Source organism: Tyto alba, unplaced genomic scaffold, assembly GCF_018691265.1.
Source record: "Tyto alba isolate M040663 unplaced genomic scaffold, T.alba_DEE_v4.0 Super-Scaffold_5, whole genome shotgun sequence".
Classification (NCBI taxonomy): domain Eukaryota; kingdom Metazoa; phylum Chordata; class Aves; order Strigiformes; family Tytonidae; genus Tyto; species Tyto alba.
The window spans coordinates 22,936,895-22,955,449 of NW_024881326.1; the positions used below are offsets into that span (position 1 = coordinate 22,936,895).

An 18,555-nucleotide genomic window follows, 5' to 3' on the forward strand; every position below is an offset into this window, starting at 1 on the left:
AATATACACTAATTTACTCCTTTATTCCAGTCGAGACCTATGATTTGTATTAGGTTGCTTTCAAAAAAGAAAATTCAGATAGGCTAGTATTTTAATCAAATATTTTTTCATGTCCCTACATTCATTTTAGCTTGGACTCTTACACTCCAACAGAAGTAATTTAAGCACTGAACATACCTTGTGTTTCAACGGTGTCCTGTTTTTTCGATGTTGCCTTTGTATTAATTTCACAGCTGACATGATAGAAGGTGAAAAGCAAATGATGCTTTTGATGGAGGTGAATTGGAAGCTCAATTTTAATCTAAAATGATATCATGATAGACAAGACTGTATTTTTAGTTGTGGAGTAATATTTTAAGTTCTACTTTTATTTTACAAATGCTACGTTGTATGCAGTTACACAAGATACATTCCTACTCATCTTAAATAACTCCTGGCTAACATTTTCATCACATTTAGACATTACTTATTAATGGGGGTGTGTGATTGGAGTGCACAAAGCGTGACAGTAAAGACAGCAGAAAACAAACTGGCATTAAAAATTGACAGTCTCTGGCTTTGCTGAGCTCTTCTACTGAGGCAAAGGGCTGGCGATTATTTTTACCCGTATTTCACCCAGCCCTGGAAAAAGAGGTATCCTGAAAGGCCCCTTGGTTTTTGTAGCATCCAGGAGAATCTGTTATTTCCCACCATTTTGTTTTTACCTCGTCGTAGAACTCTGGACTCTGGTTGTGATGCAGCACAGCAGCATACGCATTTGTGGTCAGGAGGTGGCCTCCAGGTTTGCCATATATGCACTGAAAACACAAATGAAGCGCTGAATTCAGGGTTGCTGCCACTCTAAATTAGCCGGCCAAATTTAAGACAGTGAGCATGGAAACTTGGTGCTTTCCTACTGTCCTGCTCACCCTGGCTGGCACACAGTACGCGGCAGCGAGGAAACGGCAGCCCCATTAACAGGTACCCACCTTTAACGGCCTGGCATCAGCTTCATCTGAATCCCTGAACTCAACACAGACAGCAATATTCCTTGCCTGAAATGGGGGAGAACAGGAGGATGAGCCACTGCTCCAGGGCAGCAGCATCACCCCAGATCATGCTGAGTCTGGCTGCAGCCTGCTCAAAGGTCACTCACCTTCGCAAACACCTTCTGGTTCTCATACTTCAAATGCAAGGGGTAGACGTAGAGGTGGTTTTTGTAGACAGTGAAGGGATAACAGTATTTTGCAACTTCTGGGACAAGCTCCTCCACTTCAACTGCAACGTCCTCACAGCTCTTCTCAAAAGGCTTTATAGGAATATAGGAAGCTGTGACACAATCTAGAAGAGGAGGAAAGCTTGTATAAGTGTGCACTCCACAAACATGGGAAGTACAGCCTGTGTGAAAGGAAATTCATGGGTCTGAAACTCTGCCATTGCTCTCGAGCATCCAGGTCTCTTCACATCAGAAGATCGTGAATGTTGACAAGGCAGCAGGACTTGGACCACTCCCATTTAAATGATGAAGGGAAAAGTCTCCCGCCACGGAGCTCTGCTCTCCTTGCCAGTGGGGACTGCAGAAGTGGCACTTTTCTGTAGCTCTGGGCAAAGTCAAAGCACATTATGCTTGTCTGGGTTGGGGCAGCCACTCTGCCCAGGACCTGCACCTTGGCTCTTCCAGGAATCTGACCCATTCAGTTACTGCTTTATGCAGTAACATGCAAACATCACCTGACTGAAGCAGACAGGCTGCTGAGATGATGACTTGAGACTGACGTCTCAGAGCGCATCAGTCCCACTGCGTCAGTTCTTTTCCACTTTCTGCTTCAGAAAGATGTTTGACAGTTACGTTGCCTCCCAATACCAATGCACAAGCCCTGCCCAACTCACAGAGAGTCACATCCACCACGAGGGAGAGTTCACCTCAAGTGATGGCCTTTCAAGGAACAGAAAAAATTAAGTCCACTAGAAAAGCCTTTTGGACAGGGGGCTGGACTGCGGGACCTGTGGCAGACGCTGCCAAAGGCCCATGGAGTGACACTGCACACACACATCGCTAGTCCTTTTTTTTTTTGGCATCGATTTCTTTAAATGCAAAGTAAAGAATCGTACTGACCATGTTTGTGAAGCCCTCTGGTGTTATGGATCAAAAATGTTATATGAGATTGGTGTAATAATAACGGCAAAAGCAGGCAGGTGGTTTCCTTTAGACTTAGGATGTGATGGCCCAACTGCAAAGCAGATGCACCCCTCAGGTAAACCTCTGCACTTGGACTACATCCCTTCACAGAATCCATCAGAAAGACTTACAAGCCAGTGGTTGTGCTGAATTACTCATTTCTCATTGCAGCCCGAGATACTCTTGTTAATGAAACAACAAAACTCTCCATAGAAGCATTAACTCTGAGGTTAGAGCCATCACCACTTATATTTTAAGATCCAAGATCCTTACTTGTGAAGTCTAGCGGGATGTCTTTGATTACGATATTTAACTGGGCTGGAATGACCTGTAGTTTTGTCTTCTCTGGTCTGCATTGGGGAGAAAGGAAACAAGAGTGTGAACCTTGAAAGCTCAGGTGCTGAACTCAGCAGCGCTTTTTGTTACCCTCTGAGTATTTTAGAAATTGTCATCTCATGCTTACGTTTAACAGTTTAAAAATTTATATTAAAATACCTGCTCAGCCTCTGCACCAGTCTCTTACACTTACTTCTTATACTCTGCTAAAAGCTTCAGCATATCTTCATTTGAGAGTTTGCCGCTGTCTTGCTTGTACAGAGGTGAGAATTTTCCTTCAGCATCAAGAGTGCCCTGGCAGTCTTTGAAAACTGGTCTGCAGAGAAGAAGAGACACATCTCTTAAATGTTGGTAGATATGGAGACACTGAGGTCTTTGACATGTCAGGCTGAGGGGTAGTTCATCAGGCAAGAGGTTCACTGGCCTGTGACTGCTCTGAACATCACCAGACCTCCTGATCACTCTCCCATCCTCACGTGGTGCTTAGGTCCCACGCAAACTGCAGTCCACAATGTCACATAAAATCGCATGGGACATCACCCATTTCCCTTCTCTCCAGCCAGGTGGGAGGGACACACCCAGCCCACTCCCAAGCCTGGTTCACGATCAGAAACGCCCTTCAATCCCCTCCCACTAACACCAAGTGGTAAAGCATCTTCCTAGTTGCACATCGGGTCTGAGCATGGAAATCCTCCTAGGAAAGGAGGGTGCAATGACGACCAGCCTCAGGACGTACATCAGCTTCCTCCTGAACCCAGAGCAGGAGATTGGACTCTGCCCTGGATGAATATCAGCATCTTTGAATATAAAGGCTGCAAGTGACTGTACGGTAAGAACATTAAAGCATCTGTACTCCCTTTCTGTGCAAACACCTTCCTCCTCTTCCCCCTCTGTGCATCTGTATCTCCTCTTTCTGTGCAAACACACAGGGAGAGTGTTCCAGGGATGCAGAGCAACACATCTCCTCACACCAGGCCACTCAACTCCTTGGTCTCCAAATGCAGCTCTTCACCCAGCAGGAACAAATCCAAAGCCCATCAAAGCCAGTGCCCACACAGAGCCCACCGTTAGGCCGGGGCACCACTTGAAAGAGGGCTGAGGCACTGAGGCACCGTGTGTTGGCTCCCAGGAGGGAGCTGCATCCCTGAAACGCCATCTCACAGCTGAGCAGCCAGTGTCACAGGAAAATCCAGCTCAAGAATACCCACTGCAAGCTGTATACCATCAAATCCCAGCCCACTGTCACCGTCATCTGGTGTTCCCATGTCATTGCTATCCCTTTTGTCTGCACCAAAGAGCAGTTTAGCAGTAGGAGGCAGTGGCAGAGGGGTGAACCCGCCTTCAGGCCTTCTTCTGAGCTGAGATTTAAGGGAATTAGCACTGATGTACTTTATCAGTCCCAGTAAAAGAACAGCAAGGGAATGGGATCACTGTCTCCAGTCATTCCCAAGAACGTTAGTTAAAGCAGAGTCTCAGCTGGGAGAAAAACCCCAGCTGATTGCCACCTCCAGACCAGGAGGCCCTCCACTCTCATTCTGTCCCTGGCAATGGCTGGTGCCAGAAGGGAATTTCTGCACAGATTCCTGCAGTAGCGTGGGATGGTCTAATTCACCCTCAGCAATGTTCCGCCCTGATAGCAGTAGCTACAGGTCAGCTGTAGGTTACGGTCTTCCCAGCACTGTTTACTTCTTAATATTTCATTTCTAATTCTAGATAGAGCATTTCAGGCCAATCCCCATTCTGTCTTGGGAATCGGAGCCAGATTCTGTCCTCGGCCGGACGGCACGGGCTGCGGCCGCTCGGCCCCTCGCCCGCGACTCACCTGGCCGCCCAGCCGAAGGGCATCCTGTACTGCCCCAGGCGGCTGCACACCTGCTTGGCCACCTTATGAACCTTCTGGGCAGTCTGCAAAATACAAGAGAGGTTAGCCACGCTGCCCTGGAAAAGCAATAAAGAGCGCTGCACTCCCCAGGGAGAAGCAGCTCTCCGTACTGCACGGCTCCCCAGGCACACAGCACAACAGTTGCAGAAGCAGCTGACAGGCGTCCCTATCTGTCACTTCACACCATGCACGTTTATTACTTTTGCAAAGCAACAGCACACACGTTGTGGGCACAGTCATATTAAAACTCCCGTTGATTCTGCATTAACCTGTTAGGGTATTAGTGTTGTATTTTCTAAAGGGTATTAGTTTATTTTCCAAACCTGGCTCACCCTATACAGCCTTACGAAGCGTGCTGAGGGAATGCCACCACACACTAGGTGTTCCACACGCTGATTTTCCAGGGACTAATTTTGACTGGCTGCAGCAAGGTGGCATCAGCTCCGCCTGGCATGCAGACTGATGCAGGCAGCACCAGGGCCCCAACTTAGCATAAATTCCCCCATATGAACATGGCACACTGCATGGAGCAAGACAGAGGCAAGGTGAGCAGAATAAAGGGTGAAGCCTGTGTTCTGCTGCTACTAAAACATCGTTGCTCCCAGTGAGAGTGAGCTGGGACCAGTCCAAGACACTGTGTGTAGCACCATGTAGCAGCGCAGCCTGTTTCTCTGGGGATAAAGTGTCTCACTTTTTTGCTGCCAGCTCAGGCTTTGCCTTGTTGAAGTGTAAAGGGAAAAGGTCCCCCTGCCCCAACTGCTTGGCTCTTCCTAAAACTCCTCTGTCTCTTTGCAGGGGAAGGAACCGAATCTCCCGGGACAGCTCAGCTGAAGCCAGCCTGGGAAGAGCGCAAGCAGTAAAAACGGATGAAGACCAGTATTTGCCAGAAAGAAGCTAAAGAGCAGCAGAAAGCACCAATGTTTCAGACCACGCAACTCCCTGAAGCAGCAGACAGCATCCCTAAGCAGATACTCTCGTGGCCCCATCCAATACCTTCCCCGGGTCAGAGTTTTTCATGTACGGCTCCGCACAGTGCGTAATGCTGCCCTGCAGCACCTTCTCCACACGGGCCACCAGGAAGATCTCCACGTGTGGGTCGGTCACGGAGAAAACCCCCTGCAATAGATAGGACAGTAGGCTGTCAGAGAGCAGGACACCCTGCCTGCACCGCTGGGTTTGGCCCCGAACATCTCGCTGACCCTTCCCACAACCCACACAGACCCTGCTCTGGTTGCTGCTGTGGATGAGCTGCGGGGGCTTGAACGTGGTCAAGCCTTGAAAAATTCTACCAGGTGCTTTGCCTATTGCTGCCAGCGAGCCTGAAGTGGCAATTGCCTCGAGACACTGACCAAAACCCCACAGCTCAAGAGAAAAAAGGACTTCTGCTTCTCTACACAGTGGATAACACCACACCACTATGCTACTGAACAGCCACAGCCTCAACAGAGATACAGAATGAGGAGAAAGTCAGTTCTTCACCCGTTTTATGTAGCGCAGGCAAGACTCAGGGACCCCGTGCACGAGGCTCTCGCCTGGTGAACGTCCCCTGGTGCCCTCCGCTCCGGACGCAGGGTTATCCAGCAGCATGTCACGGACAGACGGAGGGTTCAAGTCCACGTGGAAGTCAGCTGAGATCTTGCAGTTATTTTTCAGGTCAAATAATGCCAAGCTTAGGAAAAAGGGCTCAACCTGGAAATTTGATTGAATGCGTGTCAAAAAAAAAGGCATAGTACAGGCTCGAGTATCAACAGGCACTGCCTTCCCTGTTAGGTTTGCCTTCTGCGTCTGTTTGTTCCTATTGCACACCAGCATTTTACAGAATTCTGACAATCCATCATTGTTTGCTTTATAAATACAAAAGCCCATTTTTCCCTGCATCTTGCATTTTGATCTAGTCAGTTTGAACAAAGCTACTGTAAAACCATCAATGAAATATAAAGAATGAAATCCATAGGTTTTTTTATATAACTGATAAACTATGAAGCTAGGAAGAAAAGACAACTCCAATCCAGAGCTGCTTATCCTTTGCAATGAGAAAGAAATCAACTTAAGAGTGTTTATGTCCATATGCTCAAGACCACTTTGCTTATTGTCCAAAGTCAATCAGCTCTGGATGGCCCAACTGCAAGACACTCAAAATGTTCCTCAGCTGCCATGTGCTGGGCAGCACAGGAGCAACGTTAGTTCTCCCAGCCAGGAGAGCTCAGATACAAGGCTGAGGAACTGCATGTGCAAAATCTGCCAACTCGTTTGTAGCTGTTGACCTTGATAGCATAAGGCAAGTGGCAACAATTACATGTATTTTTAATTCAAAGATCCTAGCAGGCATGCGTCCATGTAAAGATAAAAGCAAAGGCCTGAAGATAAGACTGTAGTGTGTCCTAGACATTACAGCATACCTTGGAGGCATTACACCAATACTAAAAATGTGCTGATTAGGTCTGACTCTGGGCCTGATTAAGGATGAATAACAAGAATCTCTGCTATCAGCGACGCATTCATCTGCTGGGAGTTACCGAGGAGAACCAGCCTGGTGTACAGCTGCAAGCTGCCAATATGAAACCACCACAGAAAAGCCTTTGCAATTCTAAGAGGCATCAGACAAGGTACCATCAGCAGAGACGGGACAGGGCCAGTGCTGCTGCCTCCCCTGCGATGCTATCTGCTGCTCTGGCACCCTTGCACACAGGGTTGACTCCAGCCAGAGGAAATGCAGGACATGATAACAGGGATTATATTTTGGGAGGAAAGACTGGAGGAGCCAGGTCTGTTCAGCCTGTCAGAACAAAGGCTGAGGAAAGACGTAATAGCTGTCTACAGACATCAGAGACTCAGAAAATACAAGGAAGAGCTTTTTAGGCTAAGGCACAACTTTGGCACAATAACAAATGCATATAATAAAGTGTCTGTGAATACAGTTAGGCTGGGAGTCAGAAGAAGGCTGCAGAACAGGGAAATCCCTCGCCATTAGGGGAAATGAAATAAGACACAGCAGTGAGTGGTTTGGAGATGGAGCTTAACCATTTACCAACAGGACTTTCACAGGGACCCAGAACATGGCAGACACATGCTTCCCATTCCCCATGCCTCTGAACTGCTAGTTTCCCAGCAGCCCCAGTTTCTGGCAGGCTGAGGCACATCAGGACAGACCCTGTCCCCAAACACGTTTTTGGAACACCAAAATACCAAGGCAGACAAATCCTGCAATGACCCTGGGCCAGCAGCCACTGCCTGCCCGGAGCTCATGGCAAAACGGGATGTTTTTATCCACCCAGATTAATCTGCCAAGGGTTTTTCTTGCTGGTGAAGAGAAAGAAGACAAAGGACACGTGAGAGCAACCCTTACGTTGGTGGGTCCTCCTTCCGACCGGTCGCTGAGCTGAGCGAGGAGGTTGAGGGATAAGTCCTGGCAGCACACCACGAAGCGCCTGCTGCACTTCTCCTCAAATGGCTTCACGTCTGGCTCGATCCCTGAGAAGTCTAGCCTCTAGACAGCAAACAAATTTGGTCTCATTAAAAAAGATAATAAACCCCTGAATAATGTTAAGGGATCACATTATGGCCACTACTATCTTAAATTTATTTTTAAGTGGTACAAAAGGTACAAGACATTCACAATTGAGTGCTATCTGGTGATGTTACACAAATATATTTAAGACATGAATTCATGGGGATGCATTAATTTTTAGCAATCTGGTTTGTAGAGCACAGAAAACCAAACCTCAGCATGATCTCAGTTCCTTCCTGCTTTGCTGTAACCCTGGGGATCTTCCCAAACCCTGTTTAGAGCTTGGGGAAGAAAGTGGAACATAAACTGTTGTTACACTCAGAAAAGTATCTTCCACTTTGAAGAAGATTTGACGAGTTTAAGAGATGGTCCCTGTGCCCGAAATAGAGAGGAGGCACACACCACTGGGATTGTGAACAACATCTCCAAGTGGGAGGCATTTCTAGATGCAGAGCGATAACCGGCGTCGTGAGAAACAACAGGCTGTCTGCAGAGCCGGCTGGGAAATCCAAACAGTCTTGATTATAATCACCTCCTTCCTAACCCCAAACACCCATAGCTGGTCTGTGCCTCGACATCCACCCTTCTCGGAGAGCAGACACATACGTGACCAAAATACCATCAGCCAGATAAAGACCCTCAGCCTTCACCCTACCCATCAGACCGAGCACTGGGGACACTGCACTGCCAAACAGCCCTAAATACTCAGCACATCTCTCAGTGACAATCTGGCACAGTCCTATTAATTTTCCCCCCTCAACTCCTACAGAAACCTGCATGCCAAGCTTAGGGCGCTGCTGTTTCACAATCAAGTAATTCCAGAAAAATAGGATGCAATTGTTAATCCCATTCTGGGAAACTCTTCCCGTTTTTCCCTATTTTTTTTAGATGAGGAAAGTACATTGCAGGTATATATGCTCCTGCTCCCAGTTTCCTTAGCACCAGGTAGGTATATCAGCGTGCACATACACACCAGCATGGACCAGGGCGGTGATTTTGAATGCCCAGTGTTATAGCAGAACCAACTGACCCACACCAGAACGAAGAGCTCTGGGTATAGATGGAGGGCAGTGAATTTAACCTAATCATTTGGTTAGGTAAGAAAAGGTATCTTAGATGCTCTGCACTGAATAGTATTTCCATTTTTATTACCTGACTAGAAATATAGGAAACTTCTCAAAGCTTCTCTCTAAAAAATAAAGGCCTCCTGGATGCTTATCATCTTTCTGTTAAAGATCCTAAAGAAGTGCCAAGAGAAAAGCTCATTTTGTACACCTAAACCTTTTAAAGACTAATTACATTTCCTTGTTAAACCAGAATGTTCTTTTTCCCAGGTGTGAACAAGCCAAAGCATGCCACAAGGAGAACCAGAAACTATGAAATAATTTGGAACAATTCACTAAAACCGTGTTAACAATTGCGGCTCATTCCACTGAAATCCCACACCTGGACCTTGGCAGAGAGCTCAGCAAAGACACCAAAGCTGAGAAGAAAGCAAACCAACAGACAATGAACTCCTGCTCCAGCGTATGAGAACAGCGTGTGGTGTTTTTTCTGTTTGTGTGTTCCTTAACTTTGAAAACTCCCTATAAACCTCTATCACGGTCCTTAACATCACTGCTCCCTACTCCAGACCCGCTGAGCCCCTGCAGCGTTGCAGGTGTCCCACACACAGTACCACTTCTACTGCTTCTGCAACCATGAGAACCTCCCAGAGGCTCGATCTGAAGACCAGCAACATCAACACAGAAGCCCGCAGAGCTGGAGGGAGGCCGGGCGCGGGGGCTGCTGCGAGTCTTCCCTTCATTTGAGCTGTCACCTGAGCATCCACACCTTGTTCAACTCTCATTGACAGGGACGTGGGCTGCACTTCTGTTCTCCAGTCCACTGAAAAACACACTGCCTCCAGATGCAAACACTGTGGCCACGCAAGGGAAAGTGGGAGGCACCACACAGAGAACAAAACCGCACATTTGCAAACACGGGGGTGTTTACCTGGACTTCTGGGTCGAAAGAAAAGAGGTTTTGTCTTCCATCATTCCTGCTCAGTTTGTTCAGCTGATCTGTTTCTCTTCCGTACTAGGACAAAGTAAAGTATAGATATTACTGCCTGGCCACGCAGAGGCAAACATTCATTATTTAGAAAGAATCGAAGCCTAACAAAATAAATATTTTTCAGGTTCCTTCTGTGGTATGTGAGATGATGTAAGGCTTCCCAGCTGTAGTCACCAACACGGTGCGATGACGGTAAAGCGATGTGGCTCTGCCAAAGGGAAGCAGACAGAAGCAGGCGAGGAGCACGAGGCCTCAAACCTTGGGGCTCCATCCATGAGAGCGGCAGGTGAGACAGCCCAGAGCCCAGCAGCACTCGGTGCCTGCCCAGCTCCCCCAGAGCCCAGCACACCAAATGAGGAAAACCCCTTTTAAAGACATTCTGGAGAGAACTAGCTACGGGCGGGGAGAGTGATCTCTGCAAACACGACACCTTCATCAGCTCCGGATGCATGCTTCTCTCCAGGCTCTCCAGGATATTCTCTGATTTTCCCTGTGCGCTTGATTCGTCATCTGCAAGGACACCAAGAACAGATGCTCAAAACAACTGCAGGAGCACAGCCCTGTCAGAAAGCGTCCTGCAGTAATTGCTTACAATAGCAGAGGAACAGTTTATGGAGACTTTTCCATTCCTCAGGAGTAAGATTCTTCTATATATTACTAGTACCAGAGTGTACTATTACAGCCTGCTAGGTCTCTCCAAAGCAGAATTTCAGCACAGAGCCAATTTTCCAGGAGTCTTGAAACTTTGCCATGCATTTCCCATCCACAAGAAGGGCTATGTTTCCCTCCACTTTTATTCCTCAGACTATCATCTGCAATATACTAAGTTTGTTTGCATGATATCGTGTGTCATCCACAATTCTTGCTATTCATCCAGAAAGAAGAGTATACACTTCTCCAGGCACACTGCTTGCATCCTGCTGGAGAAGGGTGAAGGTAGGTGTTTATTTATAAACTGACCTTGCACGGATTCCACAGTATCTTTCTTCTCTTGCACCAAACTGTCAGTATTGCTCTGAATGATCTTTCTCAGAGTTACCAGCCATTCTTCCATCTCCTGCTCAGTTTCAGCTGCAAGATAGTGGCTGTACTTGTCTATTGTCTTCAGTTCAAACGCATAGCGGCGCATCTTAGGACACTGAACAAACAAGTAAGGAAGAGAAAGATCTCTATTACATTTTCCTCAACGACTCAGCACAGCACCTGCCATAAGGCTCCCCTCTGTGAAAGCATCCTGAACTGAAATACCATGAAATACAATGCAAGCACAGTCCTCCTTGACACAGCACCTCTCCTGCAGTAGGGCTTCACAGCTGCGATCAAGCTGTACACAGCTCCACAGCTGCCAGCTACTCTGAGCGCAGAAAAAAGCCATACTGAACCACAGACACTGCACTGAGGAACAGGAGCAAGCTCTTTCTTATGCCATCAGACCTTTAATATTTACCCAGAGAAGCCAGGAATTGGATTTGTCTGACACAGTGAGAAACGGTGCATGCCAGGACACTCACAGGCATCTATCTTAAAAGCAAGTGGTTCAATGCAACTTTTCAGAGCGCTGCTGGCCTTTAAACAGCATTTTCCAATGAGAAGCTGAGGCAAATCTGATGCAATTTGGGAAGTACATCCTGTACATCACTAAAGGCGTGTGCACCACTGCTTTTACTGGGTTCAGAGAGATAAATGGAAGCGCACAGCTCTGACTCATCCATGCTGAAGCAAACTGCTGGAGCAATTTAAGCTGCCCTGTACCAGCTCCACCTCATGCAGTGCTTGAAGCTTCTGCAGAGACAGCAGCAGCAGAAGGCACGGCAGCAATCCACTACTGCTCTTCACTCTCAGCATAACAAACCAAACCCAGGTTTAATCCCTGTACAAATACCTGCTTCTAAAACCTTACAAGCTCTTTTGCAGAACATAAACCCCAAAGGGCGGCATGTTTGCACAGATTTTCGGGATGTAACTTATGAAACAAGAAGCTGGTGTGAGCAGCAAACAAAGGAGGAAGGTGCCCAAGACTAAGTCACGCCAATTACTTGCTGGCTTCAACCCTCATGGTGTCTTGGAAGGCACCTGACTTACGATAACCAGGTAAAGGAGTTGGACAGAGCAGGGAGACAGCAGATGAGGTAACGCTGAAACACTTTCATTGCACCCTGACAGCAGTCCTAACACTTGCTGTCTTCCTGGCCAAAAGTATGGCACCCTTATGAAATGCCTTTTAATAGGATTAGCTGAAAGAGCAAACCAGCTCTGGGTCAGTTTGCAAATCCATGCCTTCACTCCTCGATGGCACAGACCTCGAGAGAGCACGTCTGTCTCAGAGACAGCAGTGCATAAGCCCATGTACAGCCATGCAGAAAGCACACCTACCTGAACAACGTCATTGCAAGCGTCCAAGAAAATACAGCCTTTCGATTCTTTTGAAATTTTCTCATCTTTGTAGGAATTAAGAATATACGAGCCATCTGTGAGTTGTGACAAGTAGAAATACCTCCTCTTGAATACCTGCAAAAGTACAAAGTCTTCCTCATTCAAGTATTCACTCTGTTGCATATCACAAACCACAGCCACAGTTTCAGTATCTGTCCTCCTGCTATTGAGAAAATACTGTAAAAAGAAACCTAGAGTGTTGCAGACTCACCCCTTTAAGTATGGCCTGTTTTTATAAAGAGAGATTTTATCATCTTCTTTAATTTTAATGTCCTTGTTATTATAAGTTTGCCCATCTAAAGCAGAGCCCTAGGGCTTCCACCTCGTTTCTCAGCTGGCTTCAGCCTCATTTATCTTTACAAAGTAATACTGCGTAGGAAATTCAGATCAGCACACTGCTTGAAGATTCATCCCACCCTAGAGCAGGTATTTCCAGAGTCATTTTGATAAAGACCTCAGTTAGAATTACAAAGCAATTCTACAGAAGACTTTGGAACAAACTGTAGAAATTCCTAGCACTTGAATGCAAGCCAAGGGACACTGTAACCCATTCTACTGCTTTGTCTTTTGTGGGTTTGTTGTTTGGTTTTTTCTTTTTTTTTTTTTTTTTTTTTTTTTATTCAAACCTATTTTCATGAACGGGCTTTAGCTTAGTGTTCAATTCTCACCTCAAAAAGCAGTAAATTTGGGAAAAGCGTTCCTATGTTTGAGCTACCGATTTTTATGAAAAATGCTCTTCAGTATCTCAGAACATCTTCTTTCATGTTTGTCAGCCAAAAGGCACTGGACTATAACTCAGTAGAACACTTTGGCAGCAATTATGGTAGCATCATCATTGGTCTGTAAGGAGCAGGGTGCATTTCACAGTTGCTGGATATCTGTGTTAGGAGAATCACAGAAGCTGGGGCGAGCAAACACTGAGTATTTCCACTGTTCTGCATATCTGGAAGATCTACAAATAAACTCAGCATTTTTCATCCCAGATGGGAGACTACTAGTAATTTCCTGCTCCCATCACTACTGACACTAGCGCAGGTTCAATAAAACCACTCACTTGCACAGAACTGGAAGGGAGCATTGTGCTCTGAACAGGAACCTAAACCCTCTGAAAGGCAACCTCTGGCATTGTTTAGATGAATAGTTAGCTGTAGAGGTCTTACAAGAGTTGTTGAGCTTTAAGTTTTATAAGATTTAACTAGACCTTTAGTTCAACAAAGCATAAAAATACACGGAAAGCTAGGTATGCTTTAAGCTGGCTTAAACACTGATTTAGCACTTCACTGAAGCAATCTCAGAAACTCTGGCAGCAGATGCTGCAGAAACTCATGATAGATTTCTAGATATTACAGGGTTGATATCCCTCGTGGGTATGGGATTTCATGTTAAACCATTTGCATCTTCTGAGTTCTGTTCAAAAGGAAATGCAGAAGCAAGCAGCAAACCTTATTCCTATGATCTTCCTCCCTTGTAAGCACTGCTGTCAGCAGTAGTTGTCGGAAGACTATGATCACTTGAAATTAATACTACAAACCTAGGAGCAGAGGGAACATCCCCTCTTGTCAGGCTACAGACGCTGTTGGTGAGCACTACAACTGCAGAGGGATGGCTGGAGAACTGGGGAAGTCTATTTGGGCAGAGATGAAAGAAAGAGAAAATCCTCACGCCATGGTTATAACGCAGCACACTGACATGCTGCAAAACAGACAGCAAGAGAGCCGGGCCAAGCCAGGGAAGGTCTCTGCAAAGGAAAGGTTGCTCTGAAACAAAGATTGGCAGCTGTAGCCTAATTACAGCTTGTTTGTGGCCTGGCTCTCCACAAGATACACTCTGCACATGCTTAGCAACCGTGTGAGGTACCAACAGCTCAGCACATCACAGCAATGAAAGAAGCAGCACTCAAAAGATGGACACGTCTGCTTCTGCGATAGCACAGCAGCCTCTTAAAGTGGTGATAAGGCTGAAGATGTTCAAAGTCCTCAGATGTCTTGTATGTGCCTAAAGAGGTGTTTTGTAAGACACAGAAGTGACCAGGACCAGCTCAGAAAATGGCTACTGATTTTCGGTACTTTGATATCTGAGTTTCACGAGAGACTCTGTGGCTCTTATTAATTGAACTGAAGCCAGTGTAGTTCAGATATCATCTCTGAAAGGTGGGTCTGAGGTGTTGGGCACTGAGGCCAAGAATATCACAAAAGTCTCAGTCAAGAATGGGCCCGACTGACTGCTCTGAGCTCATATGATACCTCCTCCAGAAGTTACAGGAGCAGAAATGGCTTCAACCTTGCTGCTTGGAAAAGCAGAGGATCAGAAAATCCTGCTCTGTCTATCGCCTTCAAGCTCATGAGCAGTCATTTTAAAACTCAAATTAAAATTAGCCCTATGAACGGTCCTGTTACACTTCTCATGAAAGCATAACTTGTTGAATTGAGCCTCAGAACAACCGAGCTTTTTAAGATTTACTAATATCCTTACAAAGCAGCCTCACTGCAGCCAGTGGAACATAACTCCCCAATATACTCTCTATGCTGTAACCAGGCAGCTGCATGGTGGAACAACAGACAGGCTCTTTGCCACAGCAAAAACCTGTGGTAGAATTACTAAAAACCTCCACTGCAAAATCTAAGCAATGTCACGCTGGATTACGTATAGCAGAGAACAGGAGACAATGCAGCTGTTGCTTCTAGTAATGCTCCATCTCTTCAGTGATATCACCCCTGCTTTTAAAGCAAAGACTTGCCATTTCAGTTTAAAGCTGGCCTCCGTACACATTTCCTACCAGCAAGGAAACTATCAATTCAGAAAGTCTCTGCAGGGCAGCTGTTTCAGTTACCTAAATTGCCTTTCTCTTCTGGGCCTCAGCTGCTCATTCAGAAAACAATCTTGGTTCACTAGAACATACTTTACCTTTTTGCTCAGCTTGCCTGTCATGATTTGAAGTGCGTTTGGTCTTAATATTCTGGGGAGGGAGGGGTCAAAAGCTGCTGCCAGACTGGGTTTTCCAGTCCACCTTGGGATACTCTACAAGAGGGATGGACGCCCATCCAAACTCAAACCCAAACCCAAACCCACCCCTTGCACTCCTGCCAGCTTTAGAGACGTGGTCTGAACTTAACCTTGTGCCTCGTTCACGATTAACATAACGCTGGATCCAGCTCACCTTCATGGTAACGGTGATTGTGCTATTTACATTTGCTTTGTGCAGCCAGCCTTGCTTTATCACACCACCCTTCTGGGAGCACAGGGATGAGGAATCCTGAAAGACAGCAAAAGATCAGAAAAAGAGGAGGTCAGGTGAACTGCCTCCCAGGCAAAATCCCCCTGGAATGCCCACCCTGGAAAGCAATACAGTTTTAACTACACCAATATAGCAGCACGTAGAATGTACATGTAACATGTACAGCAACATGCACAGTGTTATCACAAAAAAATTCAGGGTTAGCTCCTTCCAGGAAAAAGGCGAAACAGGCTAGTTTGGGTCACCTTTAAACAGGCAAGATTACATCTACACTGATAGAGCTGCACAGCAATTTTGCAATGAGGAAACGCATGTTGGTTCTTACACAGTATTTCAAAAAACCTGGGGAAGAAGGAAATTTTCAAAATAGTCCGTTTAGGAAGCTGCAAAATGCAGAACTCCAGACTTGTTTTGTCACTTCCTTTTGTATAAACTCATTTTTCATTTTAAATTTAGGCAAAGCCCACCAAAGCCCAACAGCTGAAATGTAACTGACCGGTTCCACATTTATGAAGCCAAAAAGTTTCAAGTGACCTAACCAGGCCGCTCGTGGCGTACCAGCTGGGATTTCCATCTCTGCTCCTGTCCTGTGGTCCCAGCATGGGAGAAGAGCCTTCCATCCATACCTAACTGTGACCTCCACTGGGGAGGGAGGGAAATGAGATCCCAGACTGGTGAAAAAACCTCGCCCTGTGACTTCCAGTGACTCAGCAGCAGAGGTGGACAAGGACTGTCTGCCAGTGAGCTACGGAGGGACTGGTATACACTGTCTCCTGCATCCCAAATGGCAGGTTTTCACCCTTTTCTTGTCAAAGTGCCAACGACAAAGTAAATTGCCTGATGCTCTATTTCCTTGGGTAAAACAACCCAAGATACCTCCTTTATAACGGTTCACCTTTATTTCATCAATTCATTTTCTTGAATTTCCATTACATAATTCTAATGTAAACACTCCATCAGGAAACTGTAACAGAATCCTTTAGATATAGCCATGCCAAAAGAGATAAATGCCAAAATATCTGCCAAAGCACTGAGAATACTCTTCCACAACCCATATCAGTAACTTCATTTGTTTGAGTATGTGGGACACTAACCAGAAGAAGAAAGGTCTCCATCAAATTCTAATGGTATATTTTTGTTCTTTTGCTTTTTTCAGACCTGCTGATAACATAGTGCACAGCTCTGTCTCCAGCCCAAATTAGATATTATTAAAGCAATAACAGCTCAAGTTAACAATGTAATGCAAGCCAACAACACAGCCAAAAAAAAGATTAAGGCCAAACTTGAGAATACATTTCCATTTAGGAAAAAGCCATCCCAGTCCAGACCTGAGGTGTGCTGGGACACACACAGCAATTGTGAGAAACGTGCAGGAAACAGCCCCTTCAAACCTTCACCTCTGCAGGAAACTTCCCTTTTCCTCTGTAAGTTCCTCAGAAGCAACATCTTGGCGCCATGCGGATTTTAAACAGCTGGGCTAAACTCTTCCCACTGTAATCTAAAACTTCTTAATGTCACACACACAGATTAAGCTTCACACGGGACTTGGGATAGAAAAATGCCATCCCTCCCCTTTTGTAACAAATGCGATACGCACAGGGAAACATGGCATCTGCATCATCCAAAATGACCACCAGGTCTGATATGTCCCAACTGTCAGAGCCCCCGGCTCACCCCCAAGGAAGAGCTCCAGGGCTGCAAATCTTCCCAGCAGCCAGCTGAGCACAAACACGCCAACTTCCAGAGGAAGCAAAAGCCTCAGAACACTCGCACGGTCTATACAGAATGGGATTGACACGCTGTGAATATGTTGGGTAGAAGTGACTGGTTAAGAATTTCAGGCTATATGACAGAACACAATTTTTAAGAGGTGGACCCCAACATCCCAGTGTAGTCGAAAACCAAACTGCCCACTATTAATTATGAACATGAAAAATTTTACTCGGTAATTGTTCGGCTTTGTTTTTTTCTCTTCTGCTGCTGCAGCATTTCAAGGGAAAAAGTAATGAGAAATATTATGGCTAATCTTCCAATATAATTTAGGAGACCCTTGGCTTCACGAGATTACCTTGTCATACTTCGAAATAAGTCACTGTCTCAGTTTTTGTCCCATCTTCATAGTACGAAGCATCTCACCAGAAAACCATTCCTGAGAACTGAATTATGACTTTGCCTTGCAAAATCTGCTTTTTAACAGCTCTTAGAGTGGAACACATTAAAAAAATATTTCCTTACCTCGTCCTTTTCAAAGTCTTCATCAATTTCAAACACATGGTTTGGAATCTTGTCTGGCCTAAAGGATTTGCTGAAATCACAACATATTTTCATTTTTAATGACTGGGAAATGAGGGTCCTTCGAGCCAGCAAGTGGACATTGGATCCAGAACCAATAGCCAAACTGCAGACTACAAAGCAGAGCAGAACTGTCCTCCTGCAGAAGTTAGGATTTAAGAGACCTACAGCCCCTTACAGCTGAAGGAAGCGAGCTTTTGAGTGCATTTCATAGAAATTAAGCATAAGCAGTATGTAATTAGCTTTCTCCTTGTTAGCTGTTTGATTCTGCAGAGCTTTCACTGACTTGCATTTATGCAACACAGGGACGCAGCAGGGCAGTCTATCTTCCATCTTGCTAAAAAAGAAGCAAGATCAGACTGCAAGATTATTCACAAATTTTAGTATGATTTGATCAACAGTGTTGCCCCACTGCTGCTTCACATCCCTGCGAGATCCTCAGAACAGACCCACTTCAGCCGGAAATAAAGAAGAAAAAACATTTAACAAGCTGCCAGCACACGAACTGCCTGAACAGTGGTCCAGGCATGCACGGAGGATGGGGAGCAAGAGCAGAGCAGGCACCACCATTAAGAACAGAACAATCCGGCAGAAATCCAAGATGTAAATGCTTGTCCGAAAAACCCGATGAGCTTTGGGGCTGGCATCACTGGCAC

General features: G+C 45.9%; 1 protein-coding gene across 7 annotated transcripts in view; it reads right to left on the reverse strand.

Moving 5' to 3' along the window:
• DOCK11 (dedicator of cytokinesis 11) overlaps positions 1–18,555 on the reverse strand; it is an 84,984-nt gene that overhangs the window by 46,997 nt on the left and 19,432 nt on the right. For all 7 annotated transcript variants that reach the window (XR_006166933.1, XM_042807157.1, XM_042807160.1 and 4 more), the window contains exons 5-20: positions 17,843–17,912; positions 15,530–15,625; positions 12,313–12,447; positions 10,900–11,077; positions 10,370–10,449; positions 9,880–9,963; positions 7,723–7,863; positions 5,856–6,065; positions 5,370–5,492; positions 4,317–4,399; positions 2,688–2,810; positions 2,432–2,508; positions 1,136–1,320; positions 969–1,034; positions 705–797; positions 178–301 (exon numbers count right to left, since the gene is read on the reverse strand). Coding sequence is in view for 6 of the 7 variants with exons in the window: in XM_042807157.1 (XP_042663091.1) it covers positions 178–301; positions 705–797; positions 969–1,034; positions 1,136–1,320; positions 2,432–2,508; positions 2,688–2,810; positions 4,317–4,399; positions 5,370–5,492; positions 5,856–6,065; positions 7,723–7,863; positions 9,880–9,963; positions 10,370–10,449; positions 10,900–11,077; positions 12,313–12,447; positions 15,530–15,625; positions 17,843–17,912 (1,868 nt within the window). In the remaining variant the exon portion in view is untranslated. The remainder of the gene's footprint in view (positions 1–177; positions 302–704; positions 798–968; positions 1,035–1,135; positions 1,321–2,431; positions 2,509–2,687; positions 2,811–4,316; positions 4,400–5,369; positions 5,493–5,855; positions 6,066–7,722; positions 7,864–9,879; positions 9,964–10,369; positions 10,450–10,899; positions 11,078–12,312; positions 12,448–15,529; positions 15,626–17,842; positions 17,913–18,555) is intronic.